Here is a 19,619-nt window from a genome sequence, read left to right on the forward strand (position 1 = left end):
CACTGGCCCTTCCCTGAATGTCCAAGACTAACCTGGTCCCCCTATCCGAATGCACAGACACAGCTGAGGATAGAGAAGGCTAAAGAGGGACAGAGGTAGAGACGTAGGCCGAGAGGATGCAATTGTAGGTTGAGCTAGGGCTAAGGCGTTTTCCCCGTATTCCATCTTACTCCATACTCAGGCCAGGCCTTGGAGTTATGGAAGGTGGAGAACACTGGGAAGCCAACCTCCAAGAAGCCCAGGTTGGAGGCAAAGGAGGAAGGTGAGCTCTAGTTGCCAAACCAACAGGGAAGCAAAGGATATCCCAGTAACTGCTCTCACATCCTTGATGAGAGTGCCTTGAATCCAAGCTACTAAATCACATTTCCTTCCATCTAACCTTCCAGTTAGATCAAACCACGACTGAAACTGAAGAAGATACGGAATATTACAGACTCATGGATGTGGTTTGGTGAGGAGCATTCATCACTGACATGCCACCTACAGCAAAAGATTACAGCCCCTGTAGACTAGAAACTGAGACACTCAACAAGTATGTTGTGGTTGTTACCTATGCCCTAGTGTTCCTAGTGAGCCTGCTGGGAAATTCCCTGGTGGTGCTGGTCATCTTATACAGCAATGTTGGCCGCTTCATCACTAATGTCTACCTGCTGAACCCAGCCTTAGTCAACCTACTCTTTGCCCTGATCTTGCCCATCTGGGCCACGTCCAAGGTGAATGGCTGGATTTTTGCACACCCCTGTGCAAGGTGGTCTCACTCCTGAAGGAAGTCAACTTCTATAGTGGTATTCTACTACTGTCCTGCATCAGCATGGACTGTTACCAGCCCATTGTCCATGCCACTTGTACACTGATCCAGAAGCATCACTTGGTCAAGATTGTTTGTTGGCTGGGCGCAGTGGCTCATGTCTGTAATCCCAGCACTTTCGGACGCCAAGGCAGACAGATCACCTGAGGTCAGGAGTTCGAGAGCAGCCTGGCCAACATGGTGAAACCCCATCTGTACTAAATATGCAAAAATATTAGCCGGGCGTGGTGGCACCCGCCTGTAGTCTCAGCTACTTAGAGGCTGAGGCAAAAGAATCACTTGAACCCAAGAGGCAGAGGTTGCAGTGAGCCTCACACTTTTGTCTTCATCGTGCCGCTGCTGGTCATGCTGTTCTGACACAGATTCACCCTGTGCATGCTATTTAAGGCCCACATGGGGCAGAAGCACCAGGCCATGAGGGTCATCTTTGCTGTTGTCCTCATCTTCCTGCTCTACTGGCTCCCCTACCACCTGGTCCTGCTCGCAGACACCCTCATGAGGACCCGGGTGATCAAGGAGATCTGTGAGCACCGCAATGACATTGGCCAGGACCTGGATGCCACTGAGATTCTGGGCATCCTTCACAGCTGCCTCAACCCCCTCATCTACGCCTTCATTGGCCAGAAGTTTTGCCATGGATTCCCCAAGATCCTGGCCATGCATGGCCTGGTCAGTAAGGAGTTCTTGGTACGTCATCACGTTACCTCCTACACTTCTTCCTCTGTCAATGTCTCTTCCAACCTCTGAAAACCATCGACAAAGGAATATCTTCTCATAAGGAAAGAATAACCAACACCCTGAGGTTGTATATGGAAGGCGGTCTGGCTGTGGACAGGCACTGTCTGGGTTTTGGGGGGACACTAGAGGATGTGGGGAAGTTAGGAACTGGTGTCTTCAGGGATCATGCCAACCTTCTGAAGAGCTGCTGAGGTACCTCCAAGGACCAGCCTTTGCAGCTCCATGGAAAGGAAGCACCAGCATTTCTATTGAACGTTGCATCTTTATCCCACTAACTGGCTAATTAATTCAGTTTTTTAAGCTAGTTTGACTTCCATTTCTATCATTTGACATCAGAAGAGCCCTGACATTGTCAGTCCTTACGTGGGACGTTTTTACACAGATGAAGCTAAACCACAAAGGCAAACTTGCTAGGTGGACAGCAGAAAACTGAAAGAGGAGAGGACAGACGAGAGGAGCTTTGAGCAGATGGTGGGCAAATGAGCTGTGGTCTCTTCAGCATGCGTTCATTCCTGTGATCATTATTTATTGAGCATTTAATAGGCTCCAGGCACCAAGGACATAGAGTGAACAAACTGACAGGGCCCTGTCTCCAAGGAGGGAAAACAGACTAGGAAAGAACTGCAACTCATGGAAAGCATTTTGGGAGGGAGGGGCGAGCTCTCTCTTGGAGCTCCTCATCGTCTTCTTCCAACCTGGACAGTGCCTCTCCGTGCCTACTCTTCTTCCCCAAATTGATTTGGCTATATTTCTAGATAAATTTTAGACACTGCTTATCAATTTCTGTATAATATCCAACTAGGATTTGGATTTGGATTGTATAGAATCCATAGATCAAGTTAGAGAAAATTGACATCTTAACGGTATTGAGTCTCCCAGTCTATGAGCACAGTATCTTTCTCCATATATTTAGGTCTGAAATATAATAAAATTTTAAAGAGTTTATTCGAGCAAACAACAGCTCATGAACTGGGCAGTTCCAAACCAGAAGCAGTTCAGGAGCTCCACTGAGGGAATGCAAGAGAGAGGCTTTTATAAGTTGGACACAGAAGTATAGCAAAAAAAAAAAAAAAAAATTGATTGGTTACAGTTATACAGCTGCTTTATTTGGTCTATCCTGTTGGGAAGTCCCCATTATATAAGTTCGTTGGCTACTTCTGATTGATTGAGATAAGTTTTGTTTTTCTTTAATATGGGCATTTACAAGAAATAGCTTATGTTTCACTTATGTTTGCAAATCAAGCCAGCTTGAGGTAATTTATAAGGCCTACCTGGTTTTGTCTTTTTGGGGATTCCTGAGGCCTGATTCCAATTTTAATTTACTTTAACAATGTTCCCTTTTTGGTCATCCTTTCAGCAAGCAAGGAGTATGAGAAAGCAGTATAGCATTATTCTCAGTTACTGCTACCGATGTAGTCACTGGAACAAAGAGTCCTGTAGATGCCATCATCATCAACAGCTATCCTGGGATGTAAAATCACATAGTCAGCACTATCCAAAATTGCATAGTCTTTGTAGGCTTGAGTAGTTGGGCTGTTGACTTATCCAAGTTGTCTGATCCTTGATGGCAATCATTTGATGAGTGAATGGCTGGTGGGAACCACCATGTGAGAGACTACGACACACTCAGGATATAAAGGCAACGACAATCAGGAGAATAATATCCAAGGACTGAAAAATTCCCTGGAGCAGAGTTTCCAGAATTTAATCAACTAAATAAATCAATAACAGAGGTAGTACCTGATTTAAAAAACAAAAAAACAACAATAAAAAAAAACATATTAGTTTCTTAAGGTCTTTAATTTTGGGGCAACTATTTCTGATTTGTTGACATAGAAACACCATTTCTTATCAATATGAGTGTAAGTTTTTCTTGTTAAGTTACATAGCTTAAAGAAAACTCAGGGTATGTATCTATGAAAACAAAAGAAAAACAGAGGTTAATATTTCGAGCAAACTATGATCTTAGTTTTTTAGTCCAGAGTTTAGTTAGTTGAGATTTCTAGATTTGAGTTTAAAGCATCTTCAGAAGATGAAATGAGGATGGCAGCTGCAGTCTGATGAATTTACCTCATTTGCAGTTTGAATGTCTCTGGTTATGTCGTTGGGTGTCCTGGTAAACTCTCCAAGTGATCCCCATAGCAGCAGGCATGAAAGTTATTCATACATGATCTGTTGTAGTGATTTTTCTGAAGCTAAAATCATCCAGCTTCAGCTTGAAGGGCTTGGGAAATGGGCAGTTTTAATTTTTAGTGAAATCAGGAAAAACCAAGACTCAATCCAGTTTACAGGGACATAAAACTTCAAAAAAATGAACAGGATCAGAATTTGATAATGGGTGTGTTACAGTTTTCTACTGAAATACAGTCTTTATTATAGTCACTCCTATTTTTACCAAAAATAATCACAATTATTTTGTTTCTACAAAATAAATCTAGTTTTGTGATTGCAGTGTTGCTTTTCTGGCTGGAAACCTCTGTGGCCAGTGGTGCCTCTGCCCAAGTTTTGGTCTTGAATCCAGGGAGAATGAGGTAGGCAGAGAAGTAGAGGGTGAGCAAGATGAAGAGAAGGTTTATTGCATGTGAGAACAGTTCAGAGGAGACCTGCAGTAGGGTAGCCCCTCTCTGTAGGCAGATTGTCTCATTGAGTCTTCAGCTCTCAGCAGAGAGGAGGCCCTGAAATGGGTGGTTCCTCTATGTAGGCAGATCATCCCAGTGAGTGTTCAGCTCTCAGAAGAGAGGGTAGGTCTTCTCTGCAGCTGATCATTTTGGTCATCTGCCACTCTCAGCAGACAGGAGGCCCTGAAGAGGATAGCTGCTCTCTGCAGCTTGTCATCCAGTTGTCTGCAGCTCTCAGCAGAAAGGAGGCCCTGGAGAAGGTAGCTCCTCTCTGCAGCTGTTCTTCCCAATATCTGTTCTGCTCTCAGCACAGAGAGTAGCTCCTCTCTGTAGCTGGTCATCCCAACATCTGTTCAACTCTCAGCAGAGAGGGTAGGTCTTCTCTGCAGCTGGTCGACCCAACTTCTGCAGTTCTCAGCAGAGATGAGGCCCTGGAGAGGGTAGCTCCTCTCTGCAACTGGTCGTCCCCACAGACTGCTCTTCTCTGGCTAAGTCTGGGGTATGTATTGTCTTCAGATGGGGGAAGTGCATGCTGATTGGTCCATCAGCAGCCATGGATGGGCACAAGAAAAAGCACTACAAGCTCTACCTCCAGTCCACAGGACTGGCAGCCCAACCCCCAGACTTTGGAGGTGGGGCTTCATCAGTGACCCACCACCTTCCTTCCAGGAGCCTGTCTGCCTCCTGCCACCATCCATGGCATCCAGGCTGCTCACATGAAGGGGCACACACAGGCCAGTGCTGAGCTGCCCTCAGCCCCATCTTGGATTTCCTCCCTTGCTTGTCAGTGCCCAAAGTCCAGAAGGGGGCTGAGGAGACAGGGGGCTGGTGTCCCAATACTGTTCTAAGTGTGCACCCACCCAGCAGGGCTATGACAGTGCCCAGGCTCAGATGCAACCTTACTGCATGATTGGAGTGGACACCGGGAGTGGGGAGAGGCCAGGCAGCAGGAGCAGGCACTTCTGAGCCTGCAAAGGACTGGGAGGCCTTCCGAGGCCTCCAAGAGCACAGAGATGCCAGGATCTACAGCTAGGCTTAGGCAGCTGCAGTGGCACCCAGGGATGGGTCCATAGAGCAGAAGGCCCAGGCTGCACCTCCTCGCTGCAGCCGGTGTCTTGGCAGTGGCCAGATGAGCCACTGCTGCCATCAGTTTCATGAAACTTGACCTGAATGTGTATGTAAATGCAAGAATAATAATTCTATATATGCTATAAAATATGATAATATCCAAGGTGCTTTATTGTGTTTGTATCAGTCAATCTTAGTTATTTAAAACTAGCTGTAATGAGAAATCCCAAATCAGACGTTTTTTATGTTAACTTTTATTTTAAGTTCAGGATACATGGGCAGGTTTGTTATATAGGTAAACTTGTGTCATGGGGGTTTGTCGTACAGATTATTTTGTCACCCAGGTATTAAGCCTAGTACCCATTAGTTATTTTTCCTGACCGTTTTTCTTTCTTCTCCCATCCTCCACCCTCTGATAAACCCCAGTGTGTGTTGCTCTCCTCTGTGTGTCCATGTGTTCTCATCTTTTAGCTCCCACTTATAAGTGAGAACATCAGTATTTAGGTTTCTGTTCCTGCATTAGTTTGCAAAGGATAATAGCTCCTAGTCCATCCATTTTCCTGCAGAGGACATGATCTCATTCTTTTTTATGGCTGCATAGTATTCCATGGTGTATATGTATCACATTTTCTTTATCCAGTCTACCACTGATGGGCATTTAGGTTGATTCTATGTCTTTGCTATTGTGAATAGCACTGCAGTGAACATATGTGTAGCTGTCTTTATAATGGAAGGATTTCTATTCCTTTGGGCATATACCCAGTAATGGAATTGCTAGGTAGAATTGTATTTCTGTTTTTCGGTCTTCACCACACTGTCTTCCACATTGGTTGAACTAATTTACACTCCCACTGACAGTGTGTAAGTGCTCCTTTTTCTCCCCAACTTGGCCAGCATCTGTTGGCTTTTGACTTTTTAATAGTAGCCATTCTGACTGGTGCCAAGTAGTGTCTTATTTTTTGTGGTTTTGGTTTGCATTTCTCTAATGATCATTGATGTTGAGCTTTTTTCATATGATTTTTGACTGCATGAGAAATCTCAGATTAGACTTTTTAAAACTTCTCTAGACAAGAAGTCAAGCAAAGAACTCAAAGAACTTGCCCACTTATGTCCTATTACAAAGAGAGTACATTTTTATTGAACCAGTGCAAATACCCATATTGCAAATAAGAATATTTAAGAAGAGTTTCCAAATCCTGGAACCATCAGGTAGGAAGAAAAAGATAAATATTCCCTTTCTATTTAAAAAGTATATTTTATCAAATTAATGTAAGTTATTGACAGCTTAAGAAAAAAGAAAAAATTTCTCTAAATCTAGAAAACAATACATTAAAAAAACCAACAATGTTTCAACAAAAAGTCATAAAATGAATAATCATAATCATTCTCATCAGTTAATTTAGCCTCATCTAATTAACTTTTTTGTTTTGTTTGATATTTTGTTAACAGTTTCATGAAACTATCAGTTTTCTCTTAGAGTTTTGGAACTACTTACCCTGTCCAATAGCATAATCTTAGTTATCAGACGCCTGTACTTACCAGTCTTTTTTCTACTAATTTTTTAAAAATTGGCAAATATGTACATAATAATGATACATATTTATGGGGTATATAGTGATGTTTTGATGTGTACTATGTATAGTGATCAGATCAGGGTAATTAGCACATCCATCATCTCAAATATTTGTCATTTTCTTGTGCTGGGAACATTCAATATCCTCTCTTCTAGCTATTTGAAAATATATACTATTGTTAACTATAGTCATTGGACAGTGCTATAGAACACTAGAATTTATTCCTCCTATCTAATTGTGTATCCTGTAATTGTGTAAGGAGAGTGTAGTCTCTCACTACTCCCCCTGCCACCTGCCCTTCCCAGCCTCTAGTAACCTCTCTTCTACTTTTCACTTCTATGTGTTCAACTTTTTTTAGCTTCCACATATGCGTGAGACAATGCAGTGCTTAACTTTCGGTTCCTGTCTTATTTCACTTAATGTAATGTTCTCCAGTTCCATCCATGTTGCTGAAGTCATCATTTTCTATGAACATTTTGCAATGTTGTGTCATAGTTGCTTCCAAAATCTTCCAGGAAGAAAATTTGGTTACTCTTAAAAATAGAGCATTATAAGACAATCATTCGTTTTATAACTGATAACATTATACCAGAAAATATGAGATTTCTAGGAATTTTATACAATTTCTAGAACACTCTTATCAATGACAAATATAACTTAGAGGAAGTTCAGCATCACTTATTATTTGGCAGTGCCTCTCACGCAATTTAACACATCAAATAAGTCTAATTAATTTAACTTCCCTCTTGTTACAAGGAGATAAAATTAATTCTTTTGACATATTTCAGGGACCCTGCTGGAAACTCTCAATGTTAATTTGAGGTCCAAAAGACTTAATTTAGAATGTGATTTTGGGGAGCTGTCAAAAATGTCAAAAGGTTTAAAACAAACACTTGATTAAATAGGTTCACAGGTCACTGTGAAACAATACCAAAGTGACAATGATTTTAAAGGCAAACACAAAACGTTTCATTGTGGGGGAAAAAAAAAGTTTAGCTCTTTTAGTATAGAAAAAAATTCACTTTTCTTCAATAATAAAAGGCTTTTAAAAAGACAACATGAAGTACAAAAAATTACCTTGATTAAACACAAAATCTGTGTTTCTAAGCCAATTATTTGATGAGTAAGGAAAAAAACCTTTCACAATCACAGGGAGACCAATACTCCAAGAAAATGTGTCCTTTTAACAGAGAGAAAACCTAATTCTAACTCTGCATCAGTACATTACTGAGTTTTTTTAACTTTCAAGTAAAATCTATCTAATCTTAGTACTGTGACCACAAATAAAGTTCTTCTGTCATAGACCTTCTGCAACTTTCTATATCTACTCATTTTTTTTTGTCTTAGTCTTTTTCTCCTTTTTTATTCTGGATCAATAAGTCATCTTGCTCTAAGACAAAATTACTCTCTTTTCCTCTTAAGGAAAACACATATGTTTTATACTTTTCCTTATTAAAAATACATCTCACTTTTAAAATACATTTTTCATATACATATTTATATACAGTTGTTTTCCTTCATCCTTTGTTTTTTGTAGTTTTAATTACATGTATTAATTAAAATTCTTAACCCTTAGTAGCCTTAATATCTAGTGAAAATTAGGAAGTACGTGGTTTCATTGGTTTTAAATCGTATTTCCCCATAGCACAGGATATGCTTACCAGTGCACGCAATTATCTCTAGTTCCTCTTTAACAACCAGCCTAAAGTACATAAGCTTAAATCTACATTTATTTAGTGATTAATAATTTTAGTAGTTTGTCTCATATGGAAATGATCTAGATATTTAATTTATATTTATATTTTCATATTTAATTTTAATGTAGAAGTCTATCCCATTATAAAGTTCCCAGTTATGAATGTTAAGTCTTTTGGCTACTTCTGATGGGTTGAACTTATAAGTTCTGTTTTTCTATAGTATGAGCATTTATATTGATTTCTCTTTTCAGGTCTTTGAGGCATTGCCACACTGTCTTCCACACTGGTTGAACTAATTTACACTCCCAGTAACAGTGTATAAGCGCTCCTTTTTCTCTGCAACCTTGCCAGCATCTCTTATTTTTTGTCTTTTTAGTAATAGCCAATCTGGCTGGTCTAAAGTGGTATTTCATGTGGTTTTGATTTGAATTTCTCTAGTGGTCAATGATATTGAGCTTTTTTTACATGATTGCTCACCACATGTATGTCTCCTTTTGAAAAGTGTTCATGTCCTTTGCCCACTTTTTAATGGGGTTGTTTTTTCTTGTAAATTTGTTTAAGTTGTTTATAGATGCTGGATATTAGACCTTCGTCAGATGTATAGTTTGCAAAAACCTTCTCCCATCCTGCAGGTTGTCTGTTCACCCTATTGATAGTTTCCTTTGCTGTGCAAAAGCTCTTTAGTTTAATTAGATCCCATTTGTCAATTTTTGTTTTTGTTGCCATTGCTTTCTGTGTTTTCTTTTTTTTTTTTTCCCAAACAACCATTTATTTACCTTTTTTCTTGTTCACTATAATGAAAGATATGAATAGAAAAAAGATCCCGATTTTTAAGGGTTTTTTTTGTATGTGTCTCATTCCAACTGAATGTGTAATTCCCTTCTGTATCTCAGATGACCTTCTTGCTGTGTCCTCAGATGGCCTTTTCTCTGTTCATGCATGTTTTGTTGAAATTTCTTCTTTTTATAAGGACCCAAGTCATATTGGGTAAGGACCCTTTAAACATCTGATTTTAACCTAATTACCTCTTTAAAGACTTTATCTCTATATATTGTGACATTTGGAGGTACTGATGGTTGGAACTTCAACGTATTAATTTTGGGGGGATGCAATTCTGTTCATAACAGATACCTAATGGAGAGAGAGATTACGCCTTAGATTTATTTTTTAAAAGATAAATATTGCCAGAAATAAAAGCATGGTATAGAAGTTAAAGACTAAGGCAATGCTACAGCATTTAAGTCACAAAAGCCAACAGGATTTCACATTCCATGTACTTTTTTTAGGTTAGGCTTGAGGCCTAGCGGTGGGAAAGAAGCTTGCTTGAAGTAGACTTTTTGCTTACATCAAGACCTCTTTGGGTTTCCTGTGGCTCTGCTTCGTTTCTGTTTTTACTCTAGACATAGGGCAGTCTCTAACTGGGACACCATTGCTTTTGCGACTAGACCAAAAACAGCCTCAGTGAACCCCAAGCTTATAGCTTCAACTCAGAATAATATACGTCACTTGGAATTGTTTCACAATTAACTTATTTTAACTTATTCCATTTAATAAGCATTTAGCAATTGCTTTTGGAGTTATTTGTTTGCCTTTTGAAGATGCTGAAGGAGGCCAGGAATGTCAGTGAGAAAAAAGAGGAGAGTTCTTAGTTCAATCAGGTTCTGACTGGTTGGTTTAGTGCTATTTATCCTGCAAGGTCCATTGAGTTCCTGGAGTTTTCTTGGATAACTCCAGTCAACACTGACGTGCTTCTTTCTGCCTGCTTATTATTCACGGATTCGTTCCATAAATACTTATTGAAGCCAAGTGTGTGTAGTGGACAAGACAGGCATGGTTTGCGCTGTCATGGAGCTGACTTTCTAGTAGGAGGAGACAGACACTAAATAACAACCCATGTAAATCTGACGATTTCAGATGGTGAAAAGGGCTGTGAAGAAAAGTGTCAGGTGAGATGCTAGAGTGTGTGAAGCTGGGCTGAGAGGCTGATTCGTGCTGAGTAGGGAAGGCCTTTCTCAGTAGGTTACACAGGCGCTGGGATCTTTTTTTTTTTTTTTTTAATTTATTTATTATTATTATACTTTAAGTTGTAGGGTACATGTGCATAACGTGCAGGTTTGTTACATGTGTATACTTGTGCCATGTTGCTGTGCTGCACCCATCAACTCATCATTTACATCAGGTATAACTCCCAATGCAATCCCTCCCCCCTCCCCCCTCCCCATGATAGGCCCCGGTGTGTGATGTTCCCCTTCCTGAGTCCAAGTGATCTCATTGTTCAGTTCCCACCTATGAGTGAGAACATGCGGTGTTTGGTTTTCTGTTCTTGTGATAGTTTGCTAAGAATGATGGTTTCCAGCTGCATCCATGTCCCTACAAAGGACACAAACTCATCCTTTTTTATGGCTGCATAGTATTCCATGGTGTATATGTGCCACATTTTCTTTTTTTTTTTTTTTTTTTTTTTTTTTTTAATTTATTTATTATTATTATACTTTAAGTTGTAGGGTACATGTGCATAACGTGCAGGTTTGTTACATATGTATACTTGTGCCATGTTGCTGTGCTGCACCCATCAACTCGTCATTTACATCAGGTATAACTCCCAATGCAATCCCTCCCCCCTCCCCCCTCCCCATGATAGGCCCCGGTGTGTGATGTTCCCCTTCCTGAGTCCAAGTGATCTCATTGTTCAGTTCCCACCTATGAGTGAGAACATGCGGTGTTTGGTTTTCTGTTCTTGTGATAGTTTGCTAAGAATGATGGTTTCCAGCTGCATCCATGTCCCTACAAAGGACACAAACTCATCCTTTTTTATGGCTGCATAGTATTCCATGGTGTATATGTGCCACATTTTCTTAATCCAGTCTGTCACTGATGGACATTTGGGTTGATTCCAAGTCTTTGCTATTGTGAATAGTGCTGCAATAAACATACGTGTGCATGTGTCTTTATAGCAGCATAATTTATAATCCTTTGGGTATATACCCAGTAATGGGATGGCTGGGTCATATGGTACATCTAGTTCTAGATCCTTGAGGAATCGCCATACTGTTTTCCATAATGGTTGAACTAGTTTACAATCCCACCAACAGTGTAAAAGTGTTCCTATTTCTCCACATCCTCTCCAGCACCTGTTGTTTCCTGACTTTTTAATGATCGCCATTCTAACTGGTGTGAGATGGTATCTCATTGTGGTTTTGATTTGCATTTCTCTGATGGCCAGTGATGATGAGCATTTTTTCATGTGTCTGTTGGCTGTATGAATGTCTTCTTTTGAGAAATGTCTGTTCATATCCTTTGCCCACTTTTTGATGGGGTTGTTTGTTTTTTTCTTGTAAATTTGTTTGAGTTCTTTGTAGGTTCTGGATATTAGCCCTTTGTCAGATGAGTAGATTGCAAACATTTTCTCCCATTCTGTAGGTTGCCTGTTCACTCTGATGGTAGTTTCTTTTGCTGTGCAGAAGCTCTTTAGTTTAATTAGATCCCATTTGTCAATTTTGGCTTTTGCTGCCGTTGCTTTTGGTGTTTTAGACATGAAGTCTTTGCCCATGCCTATGTCCTGAATGGTACTACCTAGGTTTTCCTCTAGGATTTTTATGGTATTAGGTCTAACATTTAAGTCTCTAATCCATCTTGAATTAATTTTCGTATAAGGAGTAAGGAAAGGATCCAGTTTCAGCTTTCTACTTATGGCTAGCCAATTTTCCCAGCACCATTTATTAAATAGGGAATCCTTTCCCCATTTCTTGTTTCTCTCAGGTTTGTCAAAGATCAGATGGCTGTAGATGTGTGGTATTATTTCTGAGGACTCTGTTCTGTTCCATTGGTCTATATCTCTGTTTTGGTACCAGTACCATGCTGTTTTGGTTACTGTAGCCTTGTAGTAGAGTTTGAAGTCAGGTAGCGTGATGCCTCCAGCTTTGTTCTTTTGACTTAGGATTGTCTTGGAGATGCGGGCTCTTTTTTGGTTCCATATGAACTTTAAAGCAGTTTTTTCCAATTCTGTGAAGAAACTCATTGGTAGCTTGATGGGGATGGCATTGAATCTATAAATTACCTTGGGCAGTATGGCCATTTTCACGATATTGATTCTTCCTATCCATGAGCATGGTATGTTCTTCCATTTGTTTGTGTCCTCTTTTATTTCACTGAGCAGTGATTTGTAGTTCTCCTTGAAGAGGTCCTTTACATCCCTTGTAAGTTGGATTCCTAGGTATTTTATTCTCTTTGAAGCAATTGTGAATGGAAGTTCATTCCTGATTTGGCTCTCTGTTTGTCTGTTACTGGTGTATAAGAATGCTTGTGATTTTTGCACATTAATTTTGTATCCTGAGACTTTACTGAAGTTGCTTATCAGCTTAAGGAGATTTTGGGCTGAGACAATGGGGTTTTCTAAATATACAATCATGTCATCTGCAAACAGGGACAATTTGACTTCTTCTTTTCCTAGCTGAATACCCTTGATTTCTTTCTCTTGCCTAATTGCCCTAGCCAGAACTTCCAACACTATGTTGAATAGGAGTGGTGAGAGAGGACATCCTTGTCTTGTGCCAGTTTTCAAAGGGAATTTTTCCAGTTTTTGCCCATTCAGTATGATATTGGCTGTGGGTTTGTCATAAATAGCTCTTATTATTTTGAGGTACGTTCCATCAATACCGAATTTATTGAGAGTTTTTAGCATGAAGGGCTGTTGAATTTTGTCAAAAGCCTTTTCTGCATCTATTGAGATAATCATGTGGTTCTTGTCTTTGGTTCTGTTTATATGCTGGATTATGTTTATTGATTTGCGAATGTTGAACCAGCCTTGCATCCCAGGGATGAAGCCCACTTGATCATGGTGGATTAGCTTTTTGATGTGTTGCTGAATCCGGTTTGCCAGTATTTTATTGAGGATTTTTGCATCAATGTTCATCAGGGATATTGGTCGAAAATTCTCTTTTTCTGTTGTGTCTCTGCCAGGCTTTGGTATCAGGATGATGTTGGCCTCATAAAATGAGTTAGGGAGGATTCCCTCTTTTTCTATTGATTGGAATAGTTTCAGAAGGAATGGTACCAACTCCTCCTTGTACCTCTGGTAGAATTCATCTGGTCCTGGACTTTTTTTGGTTGGTAGGCTATTAATTATTGCCTCAATTTCAGAGCCTGCTATTGGTCTATTCAGGGATTCAACTTCTTCCTGGTTTAGTCTTGGAAGAGTGTAAGTGTCCAGGAAATTATCCATTTCCTCTAGATTTTCCAGTTTATTTGCGTAGAGGTGTTTATAGTATTCTCTGATGGTAGTTTGTATTTCTGTGGGGTCGGTGGTGATATCCCCTTTATCATTTTTAATTGCGTCGATTTGATTCTTCTCTCTTTTCTTCTTTATTAGTCTTGCTAGAGGTCTGTCAATTTTGTTGATCTTTTCAAAAAACCAACTCCTGGATTCATTGATTTTTTGGAGGATTTTTTGTGTCTCTATCTCCTTCAGTTCTGCTCTGATCTTAGTTATTTCTTGCCTTCTGCTAGCTTTCGAATGTGTTTGCTCTTGCTTCTCTAGTTCTTTTAATTGCGATGTTAGAGTGTCAATTTTAGATCTTTCCTGCTTTCTCTTGTGGACATTTAGTGCTATAAATTTCCCTCTACACACTGCTTTAAATGTGTCCCAGAGATTCTGGTATGTTGTATCTTTGTTCTCATTGGTTTCAAAGAACATCTTTATTTCTGCCTTCATTTCATTATGTACCCAGTAGTCATTCAGGAGCAGGTTGTTCAGTTTCCATGTAGTTGAGTGGTTTTGATTGAGTTTCTTAGTCCTGAGTTCTAGTTTGATTGCACTGTGGTCTGAGAGACAGTTTGTTATAATTTCTGTTCTTGTACATTTGCTGAGGAGTGCTTTACTTCCAATTACGTGGTCAATTTTGGAGTAAGTACGATGTGGTGCTGAGAAGAATGTATATTCTGTTGATTTGGGGTGGAGAGTTCTATAGATGTCTATTAGGTCTGCTTGCTGCAGAGATGAGTTCAATTCCTGGATATCTTGTTAACTTTCTGTCTCATTGATCTGTCTAATGTTGACAGTGGAGTGTTGAAGTCTCCCATTATTATTGTATGGGAGTCTAAGTCTCTTTGTAAGTCTCTAAGGACTTGCTTTATGAATCTGGGTGCTCCTGTATTGGGTGCATATATATTTAGGATAGTTAGCTCTTCCTGTTGAATTGATCCCTTTACCATTATGTAATGGCCTTCTTTGTCTCTTTTGATCTTTGATAGTTTAAAGTCTGTTTTATCAGAGACTAGTATTGCAACCCCCGCTTTTTTTTGTTCTCCATTTGCTTGGTAAATCTTCCTCCATCCCTTTATTTTGAGCCTATGTATGTCTCTGCGTGTGAGATGGGTCTCCTGAATACAGCAGACTGATGGGTCTTGACTCTTTATCCAGTTTGCCAGTCTGTGTCTTTTAACTGGAGCATTTAGTCCATTTATATTTAAGGTTAAGATTGTTATGTGTGAACTTGATCCTGCCATTATGATATTAACTGGTTATTTTGCTCGTTAGTTGATGCAGTTTCTTCCTAGCCTCGATGGTCTTTACATTTTGGCATGTTTTTGCAATGGCTGGTACCGGTTGTTCCTTTCCATGTTTAGTGCTTCCTTCAGGGTCTCTTGTAAGGCAGGCCTAGTGGTGACAAAATCTCTAAGCATTTGCTTATCTGTAAAGGATTTTATTTCTCCTTCACTTATGAAACTTAGTTTGGCTGGATATGAAATTCTGGGTTTAAAATTCTTTTCTTTAAGAATGTTGAATATTGGCCCCCACTCTCTTCTGGCTTGTAGAGTTTCTGCCGAGAGATCTGCTGTTAGTCTGATGGGCTTCCCTTTGTGGGTAACCCGACCTTTCTCTCTGGCTGCCCTTAACATTTTTTCCTTCATTTCAACTTTGGTGAATCTGGCAATTATGTGTCTTGGAGTTGCTCTTCTCGAGGAATATCTTTGTGGCGTTCTCTGTATTTCCTGGATTTGAATGTTGGCCTGCCCTACTAGGTTGGGGAAGTTCTCCTGGATGATATCCTGAAGACTGTTTTCCAACTTGGTTCCATTTTCCCCCTCACTTTCAGGCACCCCAATCAGACGTAGATTTGGTCTTTTTACATAATCCCATACTTCTTGCAGGCTTTGTTCATTTCTTTTTCTTCTTTTTTCTTTTGGTTTCTCTTCTCGCTTCATTTCATTCATTTGATCCTCAATCGCTGATACTCTTTCTTCCAGTTGATCGAGTCGGTTACTGAAGCTTGTGGATTTGTCACGTATTTCTCGTGTCATGGTTTTCATCTCTTTCATTTCGTTTAGGACCTTCTCTGCATTAATTACTCTAGCCATCAATTCTTCCACTTTTTTTTCAAGATTTTTAGTTTCTTTGCGCTGGGTACGTAATTCCTCCTTTAGCTCTGAGAAATTTGATGAACTGAAGCCTTCTTCTCTCATCTCGTCAAAGTCATTCTCCGTCCAGCTTTGATCCATTGCTGGCGATGAGCTGCACTCCTTTGCCGGGGGAGATGCACTCTTATTTTTTGAATTTCCAGCTTTTCTGCCCTGCTTTTTCCCCATCTTTGTGGTTTTATCTGCCTCTGGTCTTTGATGATGGTGATGTACTGATGGGGTTTTGGTGTAGGTGTCCTTCCTGTTTGATAGTTTTCCTTCTAACAGTCAGGACCCTCAGCTGTAGGTCTGCTGGAGATTGCTTGAGGTCCACTCCAGACCCTGTTTGCCTGGGTATCAGCAGCAGAGGCTGCAGAAGATAGAATATTTCTGAACAGCGAGTGTACCTGTCTGATTCTTGCTTTGGAAGCTTCCTCTCAGGGGTGTACTCCACCCTGTGAGGTGTGGGGTGTCAGACTGCCCCTAGTGGGGGATGTCTCCCAGTTAGGCTACTCAGGGGTCAGGGACCCACTTGAGCAGGGAGTCTGTCCCTTCTCAGATCTCAACCTCCGTGTTGGGAGATCCACTGCTCTCTTCAAAGCTGTCAGACAGAGTCGTTTGCGTCTGCAGAGGTTTCTGCCAAGTTTGTTATTGTTTACTGTGCCCTGTCCCCAGAGGTGGAGTCTACAGAGACAGGCAGGTTTCCTTGAGCTGCTGTGAGCTCCACCCAGTTCGAGCTTCCCAGCAGCTTTGTTTACCTACTTAAGCCTCAGCAATGGCGGGCACCCCTCCCCCAGCCTCGCTGCTGCCTTGCCGGTAGATCACAGACTGCTGTGCTAGCAATGAGGGAGGCTCCGTGGGTGTGGGACCCTCCCGGCCAGGTGTGGGATATGATCTCCTGCTGTGCCTGTTTGCTTAAAGCGCAGTATTGGGGTGGGAGTTACCCGATTTTCCAGGTGTTGTGTGTCTCAGTTCCCCTGGCTAGGAAAAGGGATTCCCTTCCCCTTGCGCTTCCCAGGTGAGGCAATGCCTCGCCCTGCTTCAGCTCTCGCTGGTCGGGCTGCAGCAGCTGACCAGCACCGATCGTCTGGCACTCCCCAGTGAGATGAACCCAGTACCTCAGTTGAACCACAGTGAAACCCCGTCTCTACTAAAAATACAAAAAAAATTAGCCGGGCGCGGTGGCGGGCGCCTGTAGTCCCAGCTACTCAGGAGGCTGAGGCAGGAGAATGGCATGAGCCCAGGAGGCGGAGCTTGCAGTGAGCCGAGATCCCGCCACTGCACTCCAGCCTGGGCAACAGCGTGAGACTCCATCTCAAAAAAAAAAAAAAGAAAATGCAGAAATCACCGGTGTCGCTCGCGCTGGGAGTTGGAGACTGGAGCTGTTCCTATTTGGCCATCTTGCTCCACCCCGCTTTCTGTGTTTTCGTCATGAGATCTTTGCCCATTCCTATATCCAGAATGGTATTTCCTAGATTGTTTTCCAGAGTTTTTATAGTGTTTCTTATGTTTCTGAAGATATTATGGTTTTTGTAAAGATATATTTGATTCCCTTTATTGTCTCTGTCTCTTTACTTTTGGTCTGATAAACTCAGTTACTAAATATCCATCTACTTCAGATTTCTATTTTTTAAAAAATCAGTTATCTTTTCTTCACTTTCTCTTAATCCTTGTACCTTGTAGGATTATGCCTTTAAAAAAATCCCTTTATTGCCTTTTTTAATGGATTTTTGAGAGGAAATAGAGGTAACACATTCATTAAATTCTCCATTTTTAATATAAAATGCCTCTGGATTTTTAAAACATGCTTATTTTGAAAATCACATTCAGATTGCTCTATTATCTCTAATCCTCAGTTGTGAAATCTCCCATGGGTTAAGTTGGCTGATTGTTGATTCTGGTGGTTACTAGTTCTTTGTAATATTTAATCATGAATTTCTCTTTTGAAGAGCATATTTTCATGTAATCTTGCATTTGCCCTTGATTACAAAGAAATCTACATGGAGGAAGTTTCATGGCTGTACTGGCTGGGGCACTACTGGGTCATATGGTTCACAGTATTTTTTGTTGTTGATAGATTTCTTGGCCCTGAGTTTCCACACCATTCCAAATGGCAGGTTTGGGACCTCATCACTTGATACTCAGGCTTGGGATTCTAGAATGTTCCTCAAATGACCTTCTTTTTCCCATGGCCTGGGGCAGGCAGCTCACTTGTGGATCATGTCCAGAGTTGGCAGGTGTTTTTCCCTGGGAAAGTCTCTATGTCTCCTTCATCTTTGAAGGATAAGTTTGCTGAATATAATATTTGAGGTCAAAAGTATTTTTCCTTCAGCACTTTGAATATATCATCTCACTCTCCTGGCCAGTAGAGTTTCCACTAAGAAGTCTGTGGCCAGATGTATTAGCCCCTTCATATTTAATTGACTTCTTTTTTCTTGCTGTTTTTAGGTCTTTTTTTTTTTTTTTTTTTTTTAGATGGAGTTTCATTCTTGTCGCCCAGGCTGGAGTGCAATGGCATGATCTCAGCTCACCACAACCTCCGCCTCCCAGGTTCAAACAATTCTCCTGCCTCAGCCTCCCAAGTAGCTGGGATTACAGGCATGTGCTACCATGCCTGGCTAACTTTTTTATTAGTAGAGACAGGGTTTCTCCATGTTGGTCAGGCTGGTCTCGAACTCCTGACCTCAGGTGATCCACTCACCTCAGCCTCCCAAAGTGTTGAGATTACAGGTGTGAGCCATCGTGCCCGGCTAGGTCCTTTCTTTATCTTTGACCTTCTTTATCTTTGAGTTTGATGAATAGATGCCTTGAGATAATCTTATTTGAATTGAATCTGCTTGTGATAGTGACAGGAGACAGACAAATTCCTAGTCAGACGGGGACGGGTCCCTGTTGAAACCTGACCTTCAAACCAAGAACAGTTTAAAGCCTGAAAACCCAGCTGTCAGTTTTGGATAGAGTCCACGACCGGAGTGAGAACTTCTATCCCCATCTCACCCACTTTCTCTTGATTGGCTACTTCTGCATGATGTCTTTTAACCAATCAAAAGGTGTTTTTTCCAAAGCCACCCATGGACCAATCAGCAAGTATTCCTCCATTCTAAGCCCATAAAAATCCCAGACTCAGCCTCACAGATGGCTACCGCACTTTCAGTGTCCCCTCCTGCGCCAAGAGCTTTTCTTCTGTCACTCAATAAAATTCTTCTCCGCCTTACTCACTCTCCAGTGTCCACATATCCTATTCCTCTTGATCACAGGACAAGAACCTGGAACTCATCAAGCTACAGTAGGCAGGAGTGAAGGAGCTGTGATGCTCCTGGCTGGCTTGATGAGCTACAGATGACAGGAGTGAAAGAGCTGTAACCCTCCCTTCCACTTGCCGAACTGCAGGAGCAAAAGAGCTGTGACACTCCTAGCCAGCTCACCAAGCTGTGGGAGGTGGGAATAAGAGCTATAACTCTCCCTCCTGCTCACAGAACTGCAAGAGTGAAAGAAGCTGCTGGGTGCCACTCCCTTCCACTCGCCAAACTACAAAATCCACATTTCGTATTATATGACCTTCTTATAGCTGGATATTCACATCTTTCTCTATATTACCACATACTTTTTTTTTGGCTTAGCCAGACAGTGTTATATTTGTCTCTGCTAGATGTTTTAAGATCATAAAAGTATGAGTTTGACCTAAGAACAAATGTACAGATGAGAGTACATGCAATGCTCA

At 41.0% G+C, this 19,619-nt stretch overlaps 1 protein-coding gene across 1 annotated transcript; it reads left to right on the forward strand.

The window, feature by feature from the left end:
• The first annotated feature begins 955 nt into the window (after positions 1 to 955).
• On the forward strand, positions 956 to 2,501 carry LOC100429751 (C-X-C chemokine receptor type 1-like). The gene has a single exon (XM_015110954.3). It carries the CDS (start codon positions 1,184 to 1,186, stop codon positions 1,553 to 1,555), a length of 372 nt encoding a protein of 123 aa, XP_014966440.1. The 5' UTR covers positions 956 to 1,183; the 3' UTR covers positions 1,556 to 2,501.
• Positions 2,502 to 19,619: the final 17,118 nt, after the last annotated feature.

The sequence above is a fragment of the Macaca mulatta genome, chromosome 12, assembly GCF_049350105.2.
Source record: "Macaca mulatta isolate MMU2019108-1 chromosome 12, T2T-MMU8v2.0, whole genome shotgun sequence".
Taxonomy (NCBI): Eukaryota; Metazoa; Chordata; class Mammalia; order Primates; family Cercopithecidae; genus Macaca; species Macaca mulatta.